The 20695-nt window shown below is 40.0% G+C and overlaps 1 protein-coding gene across 3 annotated transcripts in view; it reads left to right on the plus strand.

The window, feature by feature from the left end:
• Positions 1-20695, plus strand: part of SORL1 (sortilin related receptor 1) — a 153249-nt gene that overhangs the window by 108171 nt on the left and 24383 nt on the right. For 2 of the 3 annotated variants that reach the window (XM_039874715.1, XM_039874717.1), the window contains exons 26-35: positions 3746-3871; positions 6986-7093; positions 8701-8832; positions 9757-9888; positions 10566-10700; positions 11486-11641; positions 16162-16311; positions 19109-19240; positions 20231-20357; positions 20516-20685. In XM_039874715.1, coding sequence (XP_039730649.1) covers positions 3746-3871; positions 6986-7093; positions 8701-8832; positions 9757-9888; positions 10566-10700; positions 11486-11641; positions 16162-16311; positions 19109-19240; positions 20231-20357; positions 20516-20685 — 1368 coding nt within the window. The remainder of the gene's footprint in view (positions 1-3745; positions 3872-6985; positions 7094-8700; positions 8833-9756; positions 9889-10565; positions 10701-11485; positions 11642-16161; positions 16312-19108; positions 19241-20230; positions 20358-20515; positions 20686-20695) is intronic. The other variant, XM_039874716.1, reaches the window with a different exon arrangement.

Below are 20695 nucleotides of genomic sequence, written 5' to 3' on the forward strand. Positions count from 1 at the left end.
GGTTTTCTCTGGCAGGGCTAACTGGAGAAAATGTAGAGTGCTTGCACCTCAACTGCAGCCTTGTTCCAGTAGCTGTTCTTCCAAACTTTTTAAAGGTGATTCTGTTTCTCCATCATCTCAAAATAGTTGGAGGTCAGATGTGAGCTTAAGATGTGTGGCGCGTCACTTCCTTTGTTGACCTAATAAATTAAGTCATGTGCAAAGCCAAAGAAAATAAGTCAAGGACAGCTGACTTCCTGTTGGCCTCAGCTGGTATGCGTGGTCTGTGCTTACATTTTCTTTGTTCTCCTCCTCCTTCCTTTTTGCTTTCCATGGGATTGAGGGTATTATTATTATTATTGTTATTATTATTATTACTCCTTTCTCACTACCGCTCTGCGTTGATTTTGAACTTAAACATTTGATTTTTGTTCTTTTAGCTGTTGCCCTCAGGCTTCTTATGTGTATGCTTAATATCTTTTCTTTCTCCTAGACCTGCAAGGGCTTCTGAACACTCTAATTCTAATCTCTGCATACAGTTTCATTACCAACATACTTAGTAAATACTTTGCATTTTAATTTTATATTTTTAAAGTCCTGAAATTAGCCATTGTTACTATTTTTTAGTAACCACATTTATTTATAGGTATCTACCTATTCTCCAGTCACTTTTGCTTCTTCTATCTAATGCTTCCTTTCCAAGTACATCCTTCAGTGTTTCTTGCAGCAGGAGACTGTCAGTGGTAAACTCTTTAACGGTTTTATTTATATAAACATTGTTTCACTTTCAATGCTGAATACAGATGTATCTGGTTTTCTAGGTTTATAGTAATTTTCCATAAGTATTTTAATGGAATTATTCCATTTCCTTCTGATATATTTTGTATTGATTTGAATTCTCCTTTCTGATTATCTTTTGAACAACAATCAGACATTCTTTTCTCTATAGTTTTTAGTTTTTGTGTGTGTGCATGTGTGTGTATGTGGCAGAGGGGTGTTGTTGTTGTTGTTGTTATGCAGTTTCATCTACCTAGGTATGGAATTATTTATCCTTCTTGAGACTTGTTTTCCTTCTAAAATCTGAGGATTTATATTTTTCATCAATTCTGGGAAATTACAGCCACTGTCTTTTCAGCCATGTCTGCTACTTTTCTGGTTTTATCTTCAGTGATTACCAACAGCCGTTTGTTGGACTGTGTCATTTCGTCATTCATGCCTCTTGTTTTTATAGTTGTTGTCTCTTTATGACTCTGTGCTAGAATTTAAGGTACTTCTTCAGCTTTCTCTTCCAGTGCAACAGTTTTTTTTTCAGCTGGATCTAATCTGCTCTTTCACACATTTACTGAGTTGTTTTTATTTCCATGACTATATTTTTTTATATCTAGAATTTCTATTTGGTTCTTTTTCAAATCTGTCTTTTAGTTTTCAGTACCCTTTCTTTTTGCTTTACATTTTTTGTTTTTTGTTTGTTTTGTTATCATTCAAATTGCGTTGAGATTAGCATTTCTTTTCCTCATTCACTTTAGTGAATTAATATAGGGCTTTGAAAAAAATGGGCAGTGCTTTCCTCATCATAGTAATTAATTCACATCTCCTGCCCCACTTTTATTTGGTTAATGCTTTTGATCAGGTGATATAGAGGATCTTACTGAATCAGAAAAGATCTGTCCAAGTTAGAGAGTAAATTGTAGGGTAATCTCCTCTATTAGAAATGCTGATATTCTAATTTCATGATCATTTACTCATTAACCTTTCTGTTCTTACAGTCACAATGAATGCGGTCATGCAAAGGATTCTACTGTTCCTTCCTCAAATTCTTTAGTCTGTATTAAAGTCAATCTCTTCCATCCTTATAATTAAAAAAATATATTAACTGAACATATGTTAATTATCTGACACTTAGTGTCAGAGAGCTAATAAGTTACTTGACAGAAAAATTCAGAAGAGAATGTGTTAAGCATTACAGTCATACCTGGCCACGTGAATGAAATTATGCAAACTGGTCAGTCTTTCCTAGCTCAGCTTCTTCTGTGATAGAATCTTGAGATCTCAGACGTGCCTCCTAGAATTGTCATTTGGAAACTCCATTAGCACTCTGAAATTGTTTTCAATTAAAAGCGATATGCATACACTGAATAATAACAAGTAGATCAGTATGGCAATGAGTTTAGGCAACGGTATGTTTTATGAAAGTGAGCAAGGCTTTGATGAGGAATTTTTTTAAGTGCTGTCAGACTTGTAAAAGTAATAGATCAAAAATATTTTAGGCAATGGCTGTTAATGGAGCAAAAGCTCATGTAGCATTCATGATACACTTAATTCCTCTTATCAGAGATAAGTATATTTTAAAAAGACGTTTAATGGATTCTGAGTGCTAAAGGTTGTAAAATATTGAGACTTTCTACAGACTTGTTTGCATGCTACCAATTTTAGCCCTGGTCTTTAGAGAAATATGAAGATAGCAGTTAATAGACCACCACTTATTTTAAAATGGCTTGAAAAATCAGGTTCTTTATATTTCAGACTATTACAAAAAATAGCCTCAAATTCAGTAGAAATTCTAGAGGGCATTGGAAGGCAATTTTCTCAACCCTTGAGCAATAAGTATTGCCAACCATCTTGATTGAATAAATAACTAGTTTACGCTCCACACCCACTTGTGTTTGTTTTGCCTTCTGTCATGAAGACATCCTGTCCACACAGTTAAACCAACAGAGAGCCCATCCGTCTTGGCTATATTATTTTATGCCAGTTGTAACCAACTTTCAAACATGGCTTTCATTCAGCAATGAACAGACACAAACAGCTTTCTGTTTCAAAGGAGGAAGGGGAAATCTGGTGGAGAAGGCCTAAGGTTAGTAGTGTTGGTTGGGTTTGAGGCAGATGTTATGCATTTGAACTATCTTTGACCAAGGTTTTGAGATGTTTCTAAAAGACTTCCAGGCAGCCTCAGCCCATGTGTGCAGATGAGGCTATTCATTTATAACAGTGACTTTCTGTTTCATTTGCCTCTTGTTTCTTTTAATGATTGTACTGAATGCCATGTATTGTTGCCTGGCAGATGTTGCTCTAGACTGTCCAGTAAGTTAGACAGTTCTAGGTTCTGGGGCCTGTTTTCTTTGATATTTTGGATAAATCTTTTATGTTCTTTGACCTGAGGTTTTTCACATTTGAATTTGGGTAGTTTATTTAGAATTATAAAAGCATGGCCTTTAAGAGCTTATAAGGGTCCTTAGACATCAATATAGTTGATGAAATTGAGGCCCCCAAACAGTGACTGGACCAGGTCTAGAACTCAGTCTCCTGAGCACATGCTACCTCTCCTTACGCTGCAGAATCTGGAGGACTGAGAAGATTTATGTTAGAAGATAAAGTATCAAGGAGGCATAGAAACAGCATGGGCTTTGGACTTGGACAGCTATGGTGTTATTACTTAATTATCTCTGTGAATGTGAGCAAGTTTCATAATCTCTCTGAGCCTGTTTTTCATCTGTAAAAGGGGAATGATTCTTTGTTGTAGAAAATGAATGTGCTTGTGTAACATTTATAAGCCTATCAACTCAAGTCATTGCCCATTCAGGAGGCTGCACTCCACCTAAAGGGCAGCCCCAGGTGCCTGCATCCTCACCTAAGATGTATTCTCAGATGCTCCAGTTTATGCCTTATTACCTAGCATAATCCTTTTTCAGGGAGTCTCTTGATGGTTATTGGGGGGAGCAGAAATGAAGGGAACATTGATGATTTCTCTCTTCTCTGTTGCTGGCAGCCATCTATCATACCTGTGAGGCCTCCAACTTCCAGTGTCACAATGGGCACTGCATCCCTCAGCGGTGGGCATGTGATGGTGACATGGATTGTCAAGATGGTTCTGATGAGGATCCAATCAGCTGTGGTAAGTACAAATGCTTTGGCCCTCACCTGGAGCTTTCACAATGTCTGCTGTTCAGGAAGAGGCAACAGGAAATGAAATACTGTTCTTCTGTGCCTGTGTACCCACTCTGACAGCTAAACATTCCCATTCACTTCCTATGTGGCGTCACCATGTGATATGTAGATAGTGGTGTGTTACACAACCTTGATTCTCAGTCAAGCAGTTTGCCTCACTGCTTTTTTATAATAGCTTTGAAGAAAAGAAATGGAAACCAACTAACCTACCCAGAATGCTAAATACAGTCACATTACCAGTGTTCTGCCAGAAAAATAGGCAACAGCTCCTGTGTGAATAGCATACTTTATGACTAAGGGTTCTCTGTTATCCTCAGGGAAAATGGCTCCCCACCTCAAAGGTAGAATTTTTCAGTGTAATTAATTTAAGAAAGAATTCTGAGATAGTCAGTCATCTTCACAATAGAAATTAACCACAAAATAGCTGCCACAAAAACACAATATATAAAATACTTTTTACACCAAATATTTCTATGGTTCCCTATGCATACCCTTTTGCTGTCTGTAGGAAAAGCTCCTTATGTTTCTCCTCTGCTCTCAACACTCATAGAATACTTCTGACACTTCCTAGCCACCAAATATATGTTTTTCACATGAAGCAATTTTGCAATACCAGCTAAATGTCTCACAGTTTAGCTCAATCCTGACACCATTTTCCTCTAGATAGAGTCATTTCCCACAGGTTAAGGGGCTCAGGCCTGCAAGACTCCCTCCCACCTACTTCAGATGCTAGTCCTAAGTCCCACATTTACCTGTACTTCTCTGACTGATCAGCTATAAATCTGGATTCCCACAACCCCCTCCTAGAGTTTGATAATTTGCTAGAATAGCTCACAGAACTCAGGGAAACATTTAAGTTTCCTGGATTATTATGAAAGGATATGATGGATAGAGACGACCATCCAGATGGATGGGGAAAGAGTACGTAGCTTCCATGCCCTCTCCATGTGCCACCCTCCTAACACCTCCATGTGTTCAGCAACCCGAAAGCTCTCTGAACCCTGTACTTCTGGGATTTTTATGGAGGCTTCATCACATAGGCTTGATTGATTAGTCTCCATTTCTTTCTCCTTCCTAGAGTATGGGGGGTGAAAAGTTTTAAGCCTCTAATCATGACATGGTTTTTCTGGTGACCAGCCCCCCCATCTTAAAGCTATCCAGTAGCCTACCAAATGTCACCTCAGTAGAACAAAAGACACTCCTATCACCCTGGAAATTACAAGTGTTTCAGGAGCTTTATGGCAGTAACCAAGGGTAGAAACCAATCAATAAATGTGTTTTTTTTTTTATTATTTTATACCATACATTCCAAATTTTCATGCAATTGTAGTCATTGTCTACATGTTGTTATATAGTATACTCCTTTCGTGTCACAATATTAAACAAAGATTTTTCCACATTTCTGTATTTTTCTGTAGTTAGCATTTTTATGGCAGATGCACATTCACTTTGTATTACTATAACAGTTTTTGTTGCACCCTGGTTGGGCATTCAAGTGTTTTTAGTTTTATACTGTTATGCATAGTAAAACAATTCATGCCCTTAGAAACAAAGGCTTATTTTTCCTTTGAGATACAGTTGTCTGTTGGTATCCGCCAGGGATTGGTTCCAGTAACCCCTTTGGATACCAAAGTCTGCCAATGCTCAAGTGCCTTGATTAGCCCTCCGTATCTGTGGGTTCCACATCCTCAGATTCAGCCACCTAGAGTTTTCAATCAGAGGTTGATTGATCTTCAGACATGAATTATGAATATGGAGGGCTGACTACTTTCTGGAATGTGTTCTGCAGGTTAAAAGTTCTGATTGACTTCAATGGTTCTTGTTAAGTGCTTTTGGATTTCATCTCCAAGTGATTATACTAAAAAGCATCTCCAGCAGTAATGTTGTATGTTTACCCAAGTCTCCCTTGATATTACATTTGAACTTTTTAGTTGTTTTCTCTAATTTAATGAGTGAGAGTCATCTCGTGTACTTTTAATTTTATACTTTTTAAAAACTTTAGTGGTTAAATATTTCCCCAACACATGGTACTCATTTAGTGTTTCTGTTTGATGTCCTTCAAATGATTTCCTAGGAATGATGACTTCTTACAGAATTAAAAAATATTTTCTCACCTTATGCCTGATCATCCTAGAACTATTTTACTGAGTTAGGCTTGCAGTGGCCATAACGGACCTGCTAGAACTGATGGCTAAGCCTACTGTCTGGCAGCAGCTCTCTGTGTAGGACAAAGGGTGACCTGGTGCTGAGAATTCCATGCTAAGTGAGAAGCCTAAGGTTCTTAACATTTCTTAGACAGACTTTCTCCAAAAGGGCTTTGGCTTATAATTCCTGAAGAATTAAGATGGTGAGTGATTTAAGAGAGCTTTAAAAACCAGGGTTTATAATGAGGGTTCATGTTCTCCTTTATTCCATTCACTAAAACTTTTCTTTTACATTTCTTAAAACATACATACTTAATTATTTGAGTATGTAACAGATTAAAATGATTCAAAATGGAAAAAGTATAAAAAGGCATACAAGACATTTTTCTACCCATCTTCCCAATTTCCACCTTGTCCCCAAAGGAAACCTTGATTATATATGTATTCAGAATATTTTTGTTCACATATGCAAATTTAAATATACTGTGTATTGTCCAGTTTTACACAGACAGTAATCTATGCATGTGGTTTTGTACCTTGTTTTTCACATAACTGTATATCTAGGACGTAATTTACAGTATGCTTTTTCAGTCTCATTATAATGACAGTCTAGTGTTCCAATGTATAATAACTTATAAGGTCCCCTATTGATGGACATGTAGGTGGTTTTCAATCTATTATAAACAGTGTCGCAGTGAATAACCTTGTACTTACATTATTTTTCACTTATGTAGGTAGATTACATTTCTCCAAGAGGCATTTCTGGGTCACAGTATATAAACATTTGTAATTGCGATAGCTGTTGCCAAATTGCCCTCTTTAGGGGTGGTACAAATTTATACCTTCCCAACAATGTATATATGTGAGTGCCTGCCTGTTTCCTCTTGGCTATTCTTTATTATTGAATTACATTTCAGAGAAGAAGTGCAATGGATTCCGCTGCCCGAATGGCACCTGCATCCCATCTAGCAAACACTGTGATGGTCTGCAGGATTGCTCAGATGGCTCAGATGAGCAGCACTGTGGTGAGTCCTCTCTCTGCCCTAGGGAACCACGTGGTGGTTACGAGTGAAGGGCATGTATTGGACTAAATCCTTTCATTTCCTCTGTACCTACTTGTAGTTAGCTTATAACCAAGTTGATGCTGAGTGCTTGACTAAGACTCTGAGAGGCTGATCATGACAGAGAGCCTTGGTCTAGGTGAAGGATAGTGGAGTGGGAAGAGGGGTGATTGTGGAATTAGGTCATAGTTGGGTAAATGTTATTGTTTAGTTGCAGTATGTTCTGTGACACAGCCAGTTATTTTGAATTGGATACTTATTTCTCCTACTTTCTTGGTTTTATTCATGTCACTGATTATCACTCTGGTAACATTTTGAGTCTGCGTGACCCTTTTTATCCCCAGTTTTCTTTAGACCTAGAAAGAATGTCTTGGGTCAGGAGTGTTCATCCATGAGTTTATCCATTGGAACTCATGGTGACCAGGGAACTTTAAAGGCTTATGGTGACCAGGTCTCATCCCCGTCCTGTCCCCAGAGATTCCGAGTTAATTTTTAGAGTGTGGCTTGAGCATTGGAAGTTTTAAAAAGTGCTCCAGGTGATTCTAACATGAAATCTAGGCTGAGAAGTGATGTAATAGTGCCGGGGTTGGTAAACTGGCTTCTGGGGGAATCTAACCCATACCCTGTTCTATTAAGTGAAGTTTTATTTGAGCACAGTCACTACCATTTGCTTACATGCTGTCTCTTGCTGCCTTTGTGCTACAGTGAAAGAACTGAGTAGTTGTAATTGAGACTGAGTGACCTGCAAAGTCTTGAGAATTGCTCTCTAGTTGTGATAAGGTCTCCAGAGAAACAGAACCAGTAGGATGTGGATGTATATATAGAGACATTGATTTTAAGGAATTGGCTCATGTGATTATGAAGGCTGGCAAATCCAAAATCTGCAGGGTGGCTGGCAGGCTGGAGACCCAGACCAGCCAATGTTGCCATTCAATTCCAAAGGCCATCTTCTCACTATGGCCTCATATGGACGCATATGGCGTTTTCTCAGGGCCTTCCATCTCTGGTGTCTGTCTCTTCTTGTGAGAACACCAGTCCTATTGGATCAGTGCACCATTTTTATCTACTTAACCTTCATTTACTTCTTTTAATAGTATTTATCTCATTTAACTTTCATTACCTCTTTAACGGCCCTATCTCCAAACATAGTCACATTAGGGATTAGGGCTTCAAGGTATGAATTGAGGGGGATACAAATCAGTCCATAACACCAGTCCTTCATAGAAGTGTACCAGTCCCTTATTAGAGAGCTAGTATTATATTAATAGAGATTAAGATCATGGGCTGTGATGTCAGACAGCTTTGAATTTCAATTTTGGCTCCACCTTCATCAGCTGTGTGCTCTTGGCAAAATACTTAATGCTGCCATTCCTGTTTTCTCATTTTGAAAACAAGACAATAAAATCTCTCATAATAGTACCATGAGAGTTTAATGATGTGCTTTTATGTCAAGTGCTTTAGGTCAGGGTGTGGTACAAAACAAATGCTAAGTAAATGGTGGCTGTTACTACTGTTTCCTGCATGTACATCTGTACCGAGTGCTCACAGCTTCTTCACTGGACCGCTTTCAGAGCCCCTCTGCACACGCTTCATGGACTTCGTGTGTAAGAACCGCCAGCAGTGCCTGTTTCACTCCATGGTGTGTGATGGGATTATCCAGTGTCGAGATGGATCAGATGAGGATGCAGCATTTGCAGGATGCTGTGAGTGGGGCAGGCCGTGGGCTGGGGAACCATGGGTAACTGGCATTCACTGAAGAAACTACAAGGAGGGGCCACCCTGAGGAGGCACTTTTATCTAGTTTACAGGTCCTGTTTATGTGTCCAGTCTTGCTTTTTCTGAGGAAGGCTTACTGTTGCTGCTTCAGAAGTAGTGTTTATTAGTTGCTGATATATGAATAACGGGAAGATGAAGAATAACCAAGATCTCTGCTCAAATGCTGCCTTTCCTGACAGGCTTTTCTTGCCCCCTGGCTTGCTCCAGTGGTTTTCACAGCACTTACCACCACTTTGCACACTGTGCGTTAATTTTCCTGTGTGTCTCCCCCTGCTGGAATGTGTGTGTCATGAGAGCAGGGCCTTTGTCTGGTTCACAGCTATAGCCCCATTCCTAAAACTGCCCTGCATGTAGTAGGTACTTGTATTAACAAAGGACCTGCCATAACAAAGGACCAGAAACTAGGTGGCTTAAACAACAGAAATGTGTTTTCTCACAGTTCTGGAGGCTGGAAGTCCAGTGTCAAGGTATTGGCAAGGTTGGTTTCTTCTGAGGCCTGTCTCCTTGACTTGAAGATGACCATCTTTTTTCTGTGTCTTCAATTGGCCTTCCCCATGCCTGTCTGTTTTGATTTCGTCTTATAAGGACTTCAGTCATATTGAGTTGCAGCTCTCCCCTAATGACCTCATTTGACCTTAATTACCTCTTTAAAGACCTTATCTCCAAATGTAGTCACGTTCTTAGGTACTGGGGGTTAGGCCTTCAATTGACTTTCTCTTTCAAGAAATCCTTTAGACAGTCTCTTGGTGGAGGCCTTTTACTCTTTGCTCTTGTTTCCAAGCAGCGTTACTACCTTGAACTCCTCGATACGGAAATAGTCTGGGTTTCATGGATGTTTGTTCCTTATCTAGCCCAAGACCCTGAATTCCACAAGGTTTGTGATGAGTTCAGTTTCCAGTGTCAGAATGGAGTGTGCATCAGTTTGATTTGGAAATGCGATGGGATGGATGACTGCGGCGACTACTCCGATGAAGCCAACTGTGGTAAGAAGGTCTTAGGTCTGCACCCTCTCACCCCTCTCTTTGGGTTACAGTGGTCCCTGTCGTTATAAAGGGGATGCTCACCAGCACACTCGTGCTAGCTTTGCCTTCTCCTCCCTCAGCAGTACTTCCTGCCAATTCTTGAATCTCCATGGAACTGAGTCTTGAAGTAGCAACCTGATTCTGAGTAGGTGTTAGGGGATGTTTATTCCATTTCCTTTTCTTTCCCCATCTGGAAGTTCACATTCTGTATTAAGGAATATAGTAGGTAAGGAATTTATGATAAATATTTCCTTTTATGGGAGGAGTGTGCTTCCCCTTCCTCCCCTATAAGTAATAGATACCACAGTGTAATAACATCATTATCACCATTGTGTTGTCATCAATAGTTAGGTCATTCCTTTGGTAAAGCATCAAAATTAAGAACTCGAGTATCATTTGCAAGATATATAGAAGTGTAGGTCAGAGAAACATGAGTTGGGGTCTGGGAGGATGGGCTTCTGTTGAGTTTATGGATGTATTTTTGGTCACCCACTGGGTCCAAGAAGCTGCCTTATCTTTCTCTGGTTGGGAGGGATGTGCAGGCTGCCCCGGAACTTGGGTGTCGAGGAGGCTGTGTATTTGGAGCTTTACGTTCACACTGGTGCAGGGCAAAGGACTGATAGTGTGTTTGTTCTCAGAAAACCCCACAGAACTCCCAAACTGTTCCCGGTACTTCCAGTTCCAGTGTGAGAATGGCCACTGCATTCCAAATAGGTGGAAGTGTGACAGGGAGAATGACTGCGGGGACTGGTCTGATGAGAGAGACTGTGGAGGTAAGAGGTCCTGGGCTCTGCCCCACAATGAAGACACTCAGTGCCTGGCTTAGGCAGTGATATTTTGGGGGAGGGGTAACTCTCTGAGTTCTATCCTCTTCCCATTTGGAAAATCACGGTGGTTGGTTTCTTCCATTTCTAGGAGTATTAATTCCATATTTTGCAGTGCACAGTAAGAACCCTAGGGCCTGGCTACTCCGAGTTTAGTCTGCAGACCAGCAACATCTGTCTTTCTGTGGAGCTTGTTTAGAAATGTAGACTCCCCAACCCCACCCCAGACCTTCCTCCTGAGTCAGAATCTGCATTTAAACAAGCTCTCTAGATGCCATGTGTGCCATGATGCAGTTGAGAAGCCCTGAAGTGGAATGTATGCTCGTCCCTTTCAGTTTTGATTTTCTTATCTCTGAACCAGGCCTTGGGGTAGTTGTGGTATAATGTGAACCAAAACAGTGTTTAGACTCAGAAGGAATTCTCTCCATGCATTCTGAGTCACTTTCCTTCCATCAGCCTGCACAAGCCCCTGCAAAAGCACATTCGTCTGAATATTAGCCTAAATCAAATAAAATAAGTAAGGTGCATCTGCTCCAAGAAACGAAAAAAAAAAAAAAGTATATTCTGACATCCCATTATAAATGATTTTTAAATGAGCTACTCTTCAGAACTTTGCTTGATACTGGGCTGCTGCAGCTAAAACTGAGATATCCACAATTGTTTTGGGACCCGTTTTGGTCTGAGATCAAGCTTCTCATAACATTTTGGGTTTCCTTGTTTGGTGTTTTCCTCAGATTCACATATTCTTCCCTCCCCCACTCCTGGGCCCTCTACGTGTCCACCTAATTACTACCGCTGCAGCAGTGGGGCCTGTGTGATGGACAGCTGGGTATGTGATGGGTACCGAGATTGTGCAGATGGCTCGGATGAGGAAGTCTGCCCCTCACCTGGTGAGTGCTGGCCCCTGGCTTCTCCCTTGACACCTGCTTTTATAGAGAGGACTTTCCAGGGATTCATCCTGGGCACAGCATGGCCGGGCTGATGCCCTGATCTCTGGAACTCTGCTCGTTGGCCAGGCTGCTGCTCACCGACAGAGCAGAGACCCATGGAGACTTGGAACTGGGGTAGCTCATCATCTATAATTTCCCTCTGATCTTCCTGCAAGAAAAGGGCAGCCACCCTGCTTTCCCCGCTGGCTGCGGTTGGGCCACCTTTTCTTTCTTCTCTGCAGGAAATTACAATGAGAATTATGGGGAGGTGTTCGTGCATATATTACTCTTAGGAGAGAGCCCAGTTTTCCTACTTGCTAGTTGCCAGACCTACTAAATGAAGGGTAAGCACTGTCATCTAGTGGCTGAACACGGAGAGGCAGCTGAAGGTTTGTGCGGTTAACCATATTGCTGGAAGCTGGGTGAACTTTGAGACCCCGTTTAGCGCATGTCCTTAACTAAATCCAGAGGTAAGGATGCTGCGCCCTCTCCTAAACAGGATTTTATTTCAAACTCAATTATTGTAAGAGAATTGACAATTATTTGCCATGCTTTTTCTTAGCAAACTTCTAGGTCAACTATCTGATTTTCCTTCTTTAATACTGTTTTCATCTCACTGCTGCCCTGTTTAAAATCATGAGTGGTTTCCTCTTTTCCTCTGTGCAGGAGCTAGATCCTCACCCCTGAGTCCTATTGTCAAGGCCCTGTGTGAGCTGACCACCCCTTGCCTGCCATTACTTCTCACATCCGCCAAGCTGGGCTCCTCATCCACTCTGGACAGACATGCTGCTTCTCTGCCTATATTCTTTCAGAGTATTGCCTTTTCAGAAACCTTTGCCATCCTTGACTTTGTCCTCCTACTTCCATCTCTGTGAAACCCACTATTCCTCAGAGCAGAGAGAAGCATGGATTTTGTAGCTAAAAGAGACCTCGATATGTTGTCAGTATTTCTCAAAATGTGGCACACAGACCACCCGTAATGGAATTATTTGGGATCTTTATAAAAAACATAGAATTAGAAATTCCAGGTGGAACCCAGGAGCTTCCCATATGATCCTTAGGTTCATTGAAGTTTGAGATTCCTGCTTCCAACAAGGAGGGAATTAGTCTTCTCTCAAGCCCCTCCACCATGGAGCTTTCATTAAGTCCTTTAACTCAGTGGCTCCCCAACCTTTTTGGCACCAGGGACCGGTGCTGCTAAGAATATCTAATGCCTGATGATCTGAGGTGGAGCTGAGGCAGTGATGCTAGGGCTGGGGAGCAGCTGTAAATACAAATGAAAATTCCCTCACTCGCCCGCTGCCCACCTCCTTCTTTGCCGCCCAGTTCCTAACAGGCCACGGACTAGTACCAGTCTGCAGTATGGGGTCTGGGGTTCCCTGCTTTAACTGATTTTTTTTTTTATCTCTTTTCCAATATCAACTTATCTTTTGATACTTACTATGATCTGCCATTATATCACTTCCTAATCATTTCATCTATATAAATCTTTTCTTTCCATAGCGATTGTGTGTACCTTGTGTTTTGGGATCATGCTGCATACTACTTTGAATACACCACTGTGCTGACCACAATAATAGGCATATAGTTGGTATCCCATAAATTCTTCTCAAATTAAAACTACTTGTAAAACAAAACAAAACAAAACAAAAGCTTTTATCTCTGCCTTTTCCCTCTAAGGCCTACCTCTCTATTTAGAAGCTTGATAATTCTTTTCTCAAAATTATTTTCAGTTATTGAAACTCTGACTAGGACATTAATAAACTGTAGTGAATTCTGACTAATCCAATGAGTGAGCAGATTGCTATTTAGATATTTCATTAAGCTTTTGTGATTTTTTTCTTGTACATTGTGTAAATTTAGATTGGTGTTGTCTCTAATGCTCAGATGTTATTTCTTCAGAGTAAAAGTCTCCTATCTGGTTTCTCTGCCTCAAGTCTATCCCCTTTTCAATTTATCTTCCAAGAAGCCACAAAGTGATACACAAGCATATCCTCTGCCAGTACTAGAACCTTCTGATGGTTCCTTTATTGTCCAAGTATGAGTGCCATGATTTGCCTTGACCTAGCTTTCTAGCCTCATTTTTTACCACTCTTCTCCAGGTACCTGTTTTAGCAGAGTGGTTCTGAGGGTTGGAAATCCAGTTAAAACTATGGAATACACATAATATCCAAAAGTTTAATACTTGCTTTTTTTGTTTGTTAACTCAGATTGTTTTGTACCATTTGCTAATGCTTTCCATCTGTCAGTGGCCTCTAAAAATAACTTCCCACTAGGTAACCATGTCAAATGATTCCTCAGCGCCAGTGTTTCTCTTGGTGATCTCCCTTCTCACAGCTGGGCCTCTCCTCTCTGTGCTTGCGGCATGTCCCTGACCTGGGACTTCACTGCCCTTCTCGGAATTTTTTTTGCTTTTTTGTGATTTAGATTCCCCATTTCATGGATCTTGTGTCTTGCTTTTTCTTGGTTTACTCCCTTGTTTTGGTGGAGCACACCCTCTAGTAGCTTTGTCAGATAAATGTGATGGTACAGTGGCCCAGGACAGTTGAAGGACAGTTGAAGGACAGTCTATTGAGTTTTGCTGCTCTGGTTCATGCTGGTTGCCCTTCATGCCTGAGACACAGGTGTCTTCTGGGCTGTTGTTTCTCCATCATCCTAAGGACTCACTTTAGCTCTCTTTTGTGTTGGAATATTAGTTTTCTATATCCCAAATTTTTCTTTTTTTTAATCCTATGTTTTGGTAGAGAACATTTTCCAGAAAGTTCCTGAGAAAGAGTATATGAGAGTGAGGTCTTGCTTGTCTGAAAATGTTCTTCTTTTCTGTCTTTAGACCTGACTGATAGTTAGGCTGGGTTTGGAATTATAGATTGTAAATAATTTTCCTTCAGAATTTTGAAGGCATTGCTTTACCGTTCTTCAAACAACTCTTGGGCAATCCAAAGCCTTTCTGATTTTGATTTTTCTGATGTAACCTGTTTTTACCCTCTGGAAGCTTATAGAATCTTCCCTTTGGCTCCAGTATTTTTATATTTCACAGTGATGTACTTTGATATGGGTCCTTTTCTGTCCAATTAGTGGACACTGATAGGCTTTTTTTATTCTGGAAATTTACGTATTTTAGTTTTAGGAATTTTTCTTGAAATATTTCATTTATGATATTTTCTTCTTTTTTTTTTTTTCTGAAACTCTAGTCATTCATATATTGGATCTTCTGATCTGGCCCTCTTTTTGTTTCTAATATTTTCTATTTCATATATATATGTGTGTATATATATAAATATATATATACATACGTGCATACATATATACATACATACATACGTGCGTACATACATACATACATATTTTTTTTCCTACTCTCTGGAAGATTTACTCAATTCTATCTTCCAACTCCTCTACTGAGTTTTCCATTTGAGTTGTCATGGTTTTAATTTTAAGAACAGTACAATTTTTAATCCTGCTTTTTTTATGGCATCTTGTCCTTTTCTCATGGATAAATATATTCTTTCTGAACATATTAAAGATTTTTTTGAAGATTTCTTACAAAGTCTCCATTTCTTCCACATTTCCTTTTTTGCAGTGGGAGGGGGTCCACATTGGTTTTTGTCTTTCATGTCAAAAGCTTTCCTCAGCTGCTTGCTTGTGTTTAAGGTTGGGGACTAAAAATACTGCTAAGAAATTCTGCACACATGGGTAGGCTTGTCAACTTTGAGTTTCATTGTTGAGCTGTTTGGAGAACTCTTGATCTGGGTTACCTTAGGGTTTGTCTCTGAGGCTGGTCAGTTTTTCTATAGAAGATTTTTAGTCTCCTGACTGGAGAATATAGGTCTTACTGGCAGGGTTTCTGAGCAAGAGGAGAAAGATCTTCCTTTGCATTCAGCAATCTGTAGGTTTAATCCCCTCTTTTTAGTACCACATTCTCAAGTCCCAACTATGCCTGTCTAAACAGAGTTCTTTTTACCCACTCCAAAAAGCATTTCTCTAGCCTTCTATGATGCTATGTACAGAGTGATTGCCTCCCAGAGCTAGTGGGGGAGGGGTCATAGAGAGTCTAGCTGCTTCTTACGTGTCTTTCAATTATTTTCTTTATTGTAACTTTCTATTTCGCCCCTAGTTGAGATACAATTTTTGAGCTTTTTGAGGTTTCTGTGATGTTGATTTTGCTGGTTCTTAGCTTTCTCTCTTGACAGCTTAGGATAGAATACAGCCTCCTATGGCTTCTTTAGTCACCTACCACTGTCTGTCTGCTTTCCAGCTTCCAAAATTTTGTCACTCTTTCTTCTTATAGTGGGATCCTACGAGAGCAAAGTTAGATGCCCGCGTCTAGTCACTCTGAGGTTTTTATCCAAAGCTGACATTTGTCTTCAGATCCTTGCTATAATTCCTAAAGTGCTGTAACCTCCTAACACATTAAGTTGGTTGCAGTTGCTGAGCAGCTCTCTCAACACTAAAAAGTGATTTTAAAAAATCTTCTTTTCTAGCAAATGTTACTGCTGCTTCCACTCCCACACAGCTTGGGCAGTGTGACCGATTTGAATTCGAGTGCCACCAACCAAAGAAATGTATCCCCAACTGGAAGCGCTGTGATGGCCATCAAGATTGCCAGGATGGTCAAGATGAGGCCAATTGTCGTGAGTAGTTGAAGAGAAATTCACCCCCCAGGGAAGATTTTTTGAGAGCATAATATCCCATTACTTTTGCTTCATTCTTCCCAATAACCTTATGATTTTGATATTATCTCAATTTTAGAGATAATAAAATTAAGCTTCAAGAAGGGTCATGTAATAGACTGGGATATTTATTTAGTTGGTTTTTTTTTTCATACAGTTATGATTTTTTCATCATGCCGTGTTGAAAGTTCTTGTATGGTGGGATACTTCAAATAACACAGAGAAATTAATTGAGGATTAGTATAAAATTCTACATTTACATTAAAAGAATGAAAAAGGCTACCCTTGGGACATTAAAATGACAGGTCATTTGACTCCACACTTACCAAATAATAATAGAAACATCTGAGCCAAGTAAGTAACCACACAATAGGTGAACATTGAAAATAATTAACAAAAAGGAACTGGAATAGGACCTTCCTCCTGGGTGAGATTAATTCATTAATTGGTATTCTTTAAATAAGTTTCTTTAGGCTGTTTTAAATCTGCCTTATTCATAAGAATGTTGCTTAGTTAAGGATGGGTAGAAAGATGGATGAATTTCATCGTGGGCTTCTGAGACTGTTACACTAGTGGTTCTCAAACCTTTTCTAAATACTCTAATTCAGTTTTATCTGTAACAGAGCCCTCCTTCCTACTTCCCCAAGGTAAACCAATTTCAGCTCAGCATATACCAGCTCTATGATACAATAATTTTCCAGGAGATGGGGGATTATAATTTGTAAAAAGCCTCACAAGTGGTTTTGCAATTTTCCATTTCCCATTGAGAATTAGTATATTAGAGAGTTCCCTAAAAATATATATTTAACTGAAGTCTGTACCTCCACTCTAGAGACATGCAAAAAAGCCTTAATTTTTCTTTCACGTGAAAACTCATCAGTTAAGGACAATTGTTGTAGCATTCCATTCCTACCCCCAACTCCTGTATCTTTTCATCTCTAGGAAAATATCCCTGAACCCTTTATCCTCTTGACCATTCTGGTGCTCTGATGTGAACAGTGTGTACTTTTTCTACCTATATCTCAGAGTGTGCTTTTCAGAAGCGGATACAGTGCTTGAGATAGAAAACAGAATTACCTGTTCTTGTTCTAGAACAGAAGTTCTCAACCCTGGCCAATTCTGATGAATCTCTGTGGAGCTTGTAAATGTTGCACATGCTCAGCTCCATATTTCTGCTTCAATGTGTGTTTAGGGCTCATCCTAAGGATCTGTCAAGAATTATAGTTATAGATTCACTACTCTCAGATTAGTACAGTGGTTTAGTGGTCTCTTTGATAATTTCTTTTAGTATTGATATACTCATTGTGTTGAATATTGTATGTATATTTGCATGAGGTGGGGAGCAAGAGCTAGGAGGGGTTCAGTCTTGAGTCCCAATAGAGAAATTATAGTATAAACCCAGAAAACCAAGGAAGATGTAAGATCTGGGCAAATACAGAGGTTTGAGCCTATGTTAGTTTTCTATGACCACTGTAACAATCAATACAAACCTAATATTAAAGCAACACACATTTATTTTCTTACACTTTTCTAGGTCAGTAATCAGGCACAGGTCTTACTGACTAAAACCAAGAAGTGGGCAGGGCTGGTTCCTCTGGATGCTCCATGGGAAAATCTCTATCCTTGCTTATTCTAGCTTCTAGAGACCCCCTTCTTCTATTTTCAAAGCCAGCAGCAATCCATCTTTCTGATGCCGCTTCTGTCTTCACATCTTCCTCTGTGACCACAGCCAGGAAATGGCATCTGTTTTTAAGGACCTAAGCGATTAGATTGGGCCTACTGGGATAATTCAGGATAAACTTCCTATGTCAGGGTCTTTAACTTAATCACACCTACAAAGTCCCTTTTGCCATGCAAGATGACATTTAACATGTTCCAGGGATTAGAATACGGACATCTTTGACTTGGAAAAGCAAGAGGAATTTTAGACCCTCTTCACTATTACAGCCTCTCCTGAATCTGTATAAAGAAGGCCTCAGTACCTGTACGTGGGCCTGACCTAGACCCTCCTGGGTCAGTAGATTTGGTTTCTATGGCCATTTTCTTTTTTTCTCTTTTTATAATTTGCAATTATATTGCCATTGCTTGCTTTTTAGAGCCTCATGCAGTTTAATTCTACTTACAGAAATGGAAAGAACATCAAATTATGGTTTATAGCAATACAGTTGTATAACTCTTAATTTACCAATGCTCTGTATTTGTGATATTTCATTTTCTGGTAAAATACTTTGAAACCTAAAGAATTAAAATATTACATAAAGTGGGCATGCCTTCTAATATTGTGATTCATCTTATTATTAGTATTACTCAAGCCAGAAATCAAAGTATCATTCTGCAAACTAATACAGTAACAGAATAATTAGTAGCACTATAGGGTTATAGCTACAATTTGTTGATGCCTGCTATCAGCCAGGCACTATTCCAGGTGCTTGATTTCACTGGATCCTTGTAGACACAATAGTGATGAAATTATCACCCCAGTTTTACAAACGAGAACTGAACGTGGGTACCATTAAGCAGTTTACTCAAACTCTCTTAGAGCCAGAATTTAAATTCTAGTTTGTTAGATTCTTTCATGACTCTTGCTTGTCATGAAGGCAGATTCCAATGAAGAGTATCACAGTGCCTACATGGAGTCACCTCTCATCATTCCAGAGGCATATTATGAAGCAGAAGCTGATTAGTTCATAGAATGCAAACCACTTTTCCCAAACATGATAAACCTTTAGTACAACATGGCCCCTTCTCTGTGTTTCAGCCACACATAGCACTTTGACCTGTATGAGCAGAGAGTTCAAGTGTGAGGACAGTGAGACCTGCATCCTGCTCTCTGAACGCTGTGACGGCTTCCTAGACTGCTCTGATGAGAGTGACGAGCAGGCCTGCAGTGGTAAGTGCTGGGTTCTCACTCCCTCATTTACCTCAGTGCTTATCCTGGGCCCTCCTGTGTGGACTTCTAGAGAGAACCTTTCTGAGATTTTTCTCAGTTTGAAAATGAAAGATTTTTGTCCTATTTTGGAGTATGAAATAAGGTAAGACTTGTCCCACCTCTGATAGAGCTTCCAGCTAATCTCATCCCTGTTTGAGAAACACTGATCTAAGACTGGTATTCCGTGGACTTCCCACCTTATGTCGATGCACTGTTGCGCTCACGGAGCCTCGGGCTTTGTGATGGGATAAATGCAGTCCTGTCTAGAATGCATTTAGAAATTGTCTTTGTCCTTTTTGGCTGCTACAACAGAGTACCACAGACTGGATGACTTATAAACAACAGAAACTTATTCCGCAGTTCTGGAGGCTGGAAAGTCCAAGATCACATCACCAGCAGGTTCAGTGTCTGGTGAAGTCCTACTTCCTGATTCTTAGACAGCTGTCTTCTCACTGTGTTCTCACATGATGGGAGCTGTGAGGGAGTTCTCTAGGATCTCTTTTATGAGGACACTAATCTCATTCATGAGAGCTCCAACTGCATGACCTAATCACCTCCCAAAAGGCCCCATCTCCTAATGCCATTATATTGGGGGTTACGTTTCAGCATGTGAATTGGGGGGTGGGGGTGGCACAAACATTAGTTTGTAGTGATAATAGATCCTGCTGTGACAATGGCCTTGTACTTATAGCATTGAGTATTAAGAAACAACCTTAAACGAGTACAGCCAAGGAGAAGAAATGCAAAGAAAAATATGACTGGAAATTGAGGAGACCCTGGGAAAGGTCATATGGGAAGGTTTCCATTCTGTTTTCTCGGGTGTCTTTTAAGATAATGATTGTGGCCCTACAGTCTAGATCATGGTAGATTTACTAAAAATGAAAGAACCTCTGAAATCTAAGAATTTGTAAGATATCACCTTCTTTCCCTTTTCTCCCTTTATCTCTCTAGATGAATTAACTGTATACAAAGTACAGAATCTTCAGTGGACAGCTGACTTCTCTGGGGATGTAACTTTGACCTGGATGCGGCCCAAGAAAATGCCTTCTGCTTCTTGTGTATATAATGTCTACTACAGGTGGGTCCCTATTTGCCATGGGAGAAATGATGTCTTCATTTTCACTGGATGTTCTGTAAACTCTTGTGGTGTGCATGGAATGGCTGTTTATTAAGAGTCAGATATTTCAGCTATCTCCTGCTGCTTTGATAGGACTGTATCTTTCTTCTGTTGGTTAGGGTGGTTGGAGAGAGCATATGGAAGAGTCTGGAGAGCCACAGCAATAAAACAAACATGGTATTAAAAGTCTTAAAGCCCGATACCACATATCAGGTGAAAGTCCAGGTCCAGTGTCTGAGCAAGGTACACAATACCAACGACTTTGTGACTCTGAGGACTCCAGAAGGATGTAAGTGTTA

The sequence above is a fragment of the Pteropus medius genome, unplaced genomic scaffold (assembly GCF_902729225.1).
Source record: "Pteropus medius unplaced genomic scaffold, Ma_sr-lr_union100, whole genome shotgun sequence".
NCBI classification, from domain to species: Eukaryota; Metazoa; Chordata; class Mammalia; order Chiroptera; family Pteropodidae; genus Pteropus; species Pteropus medius.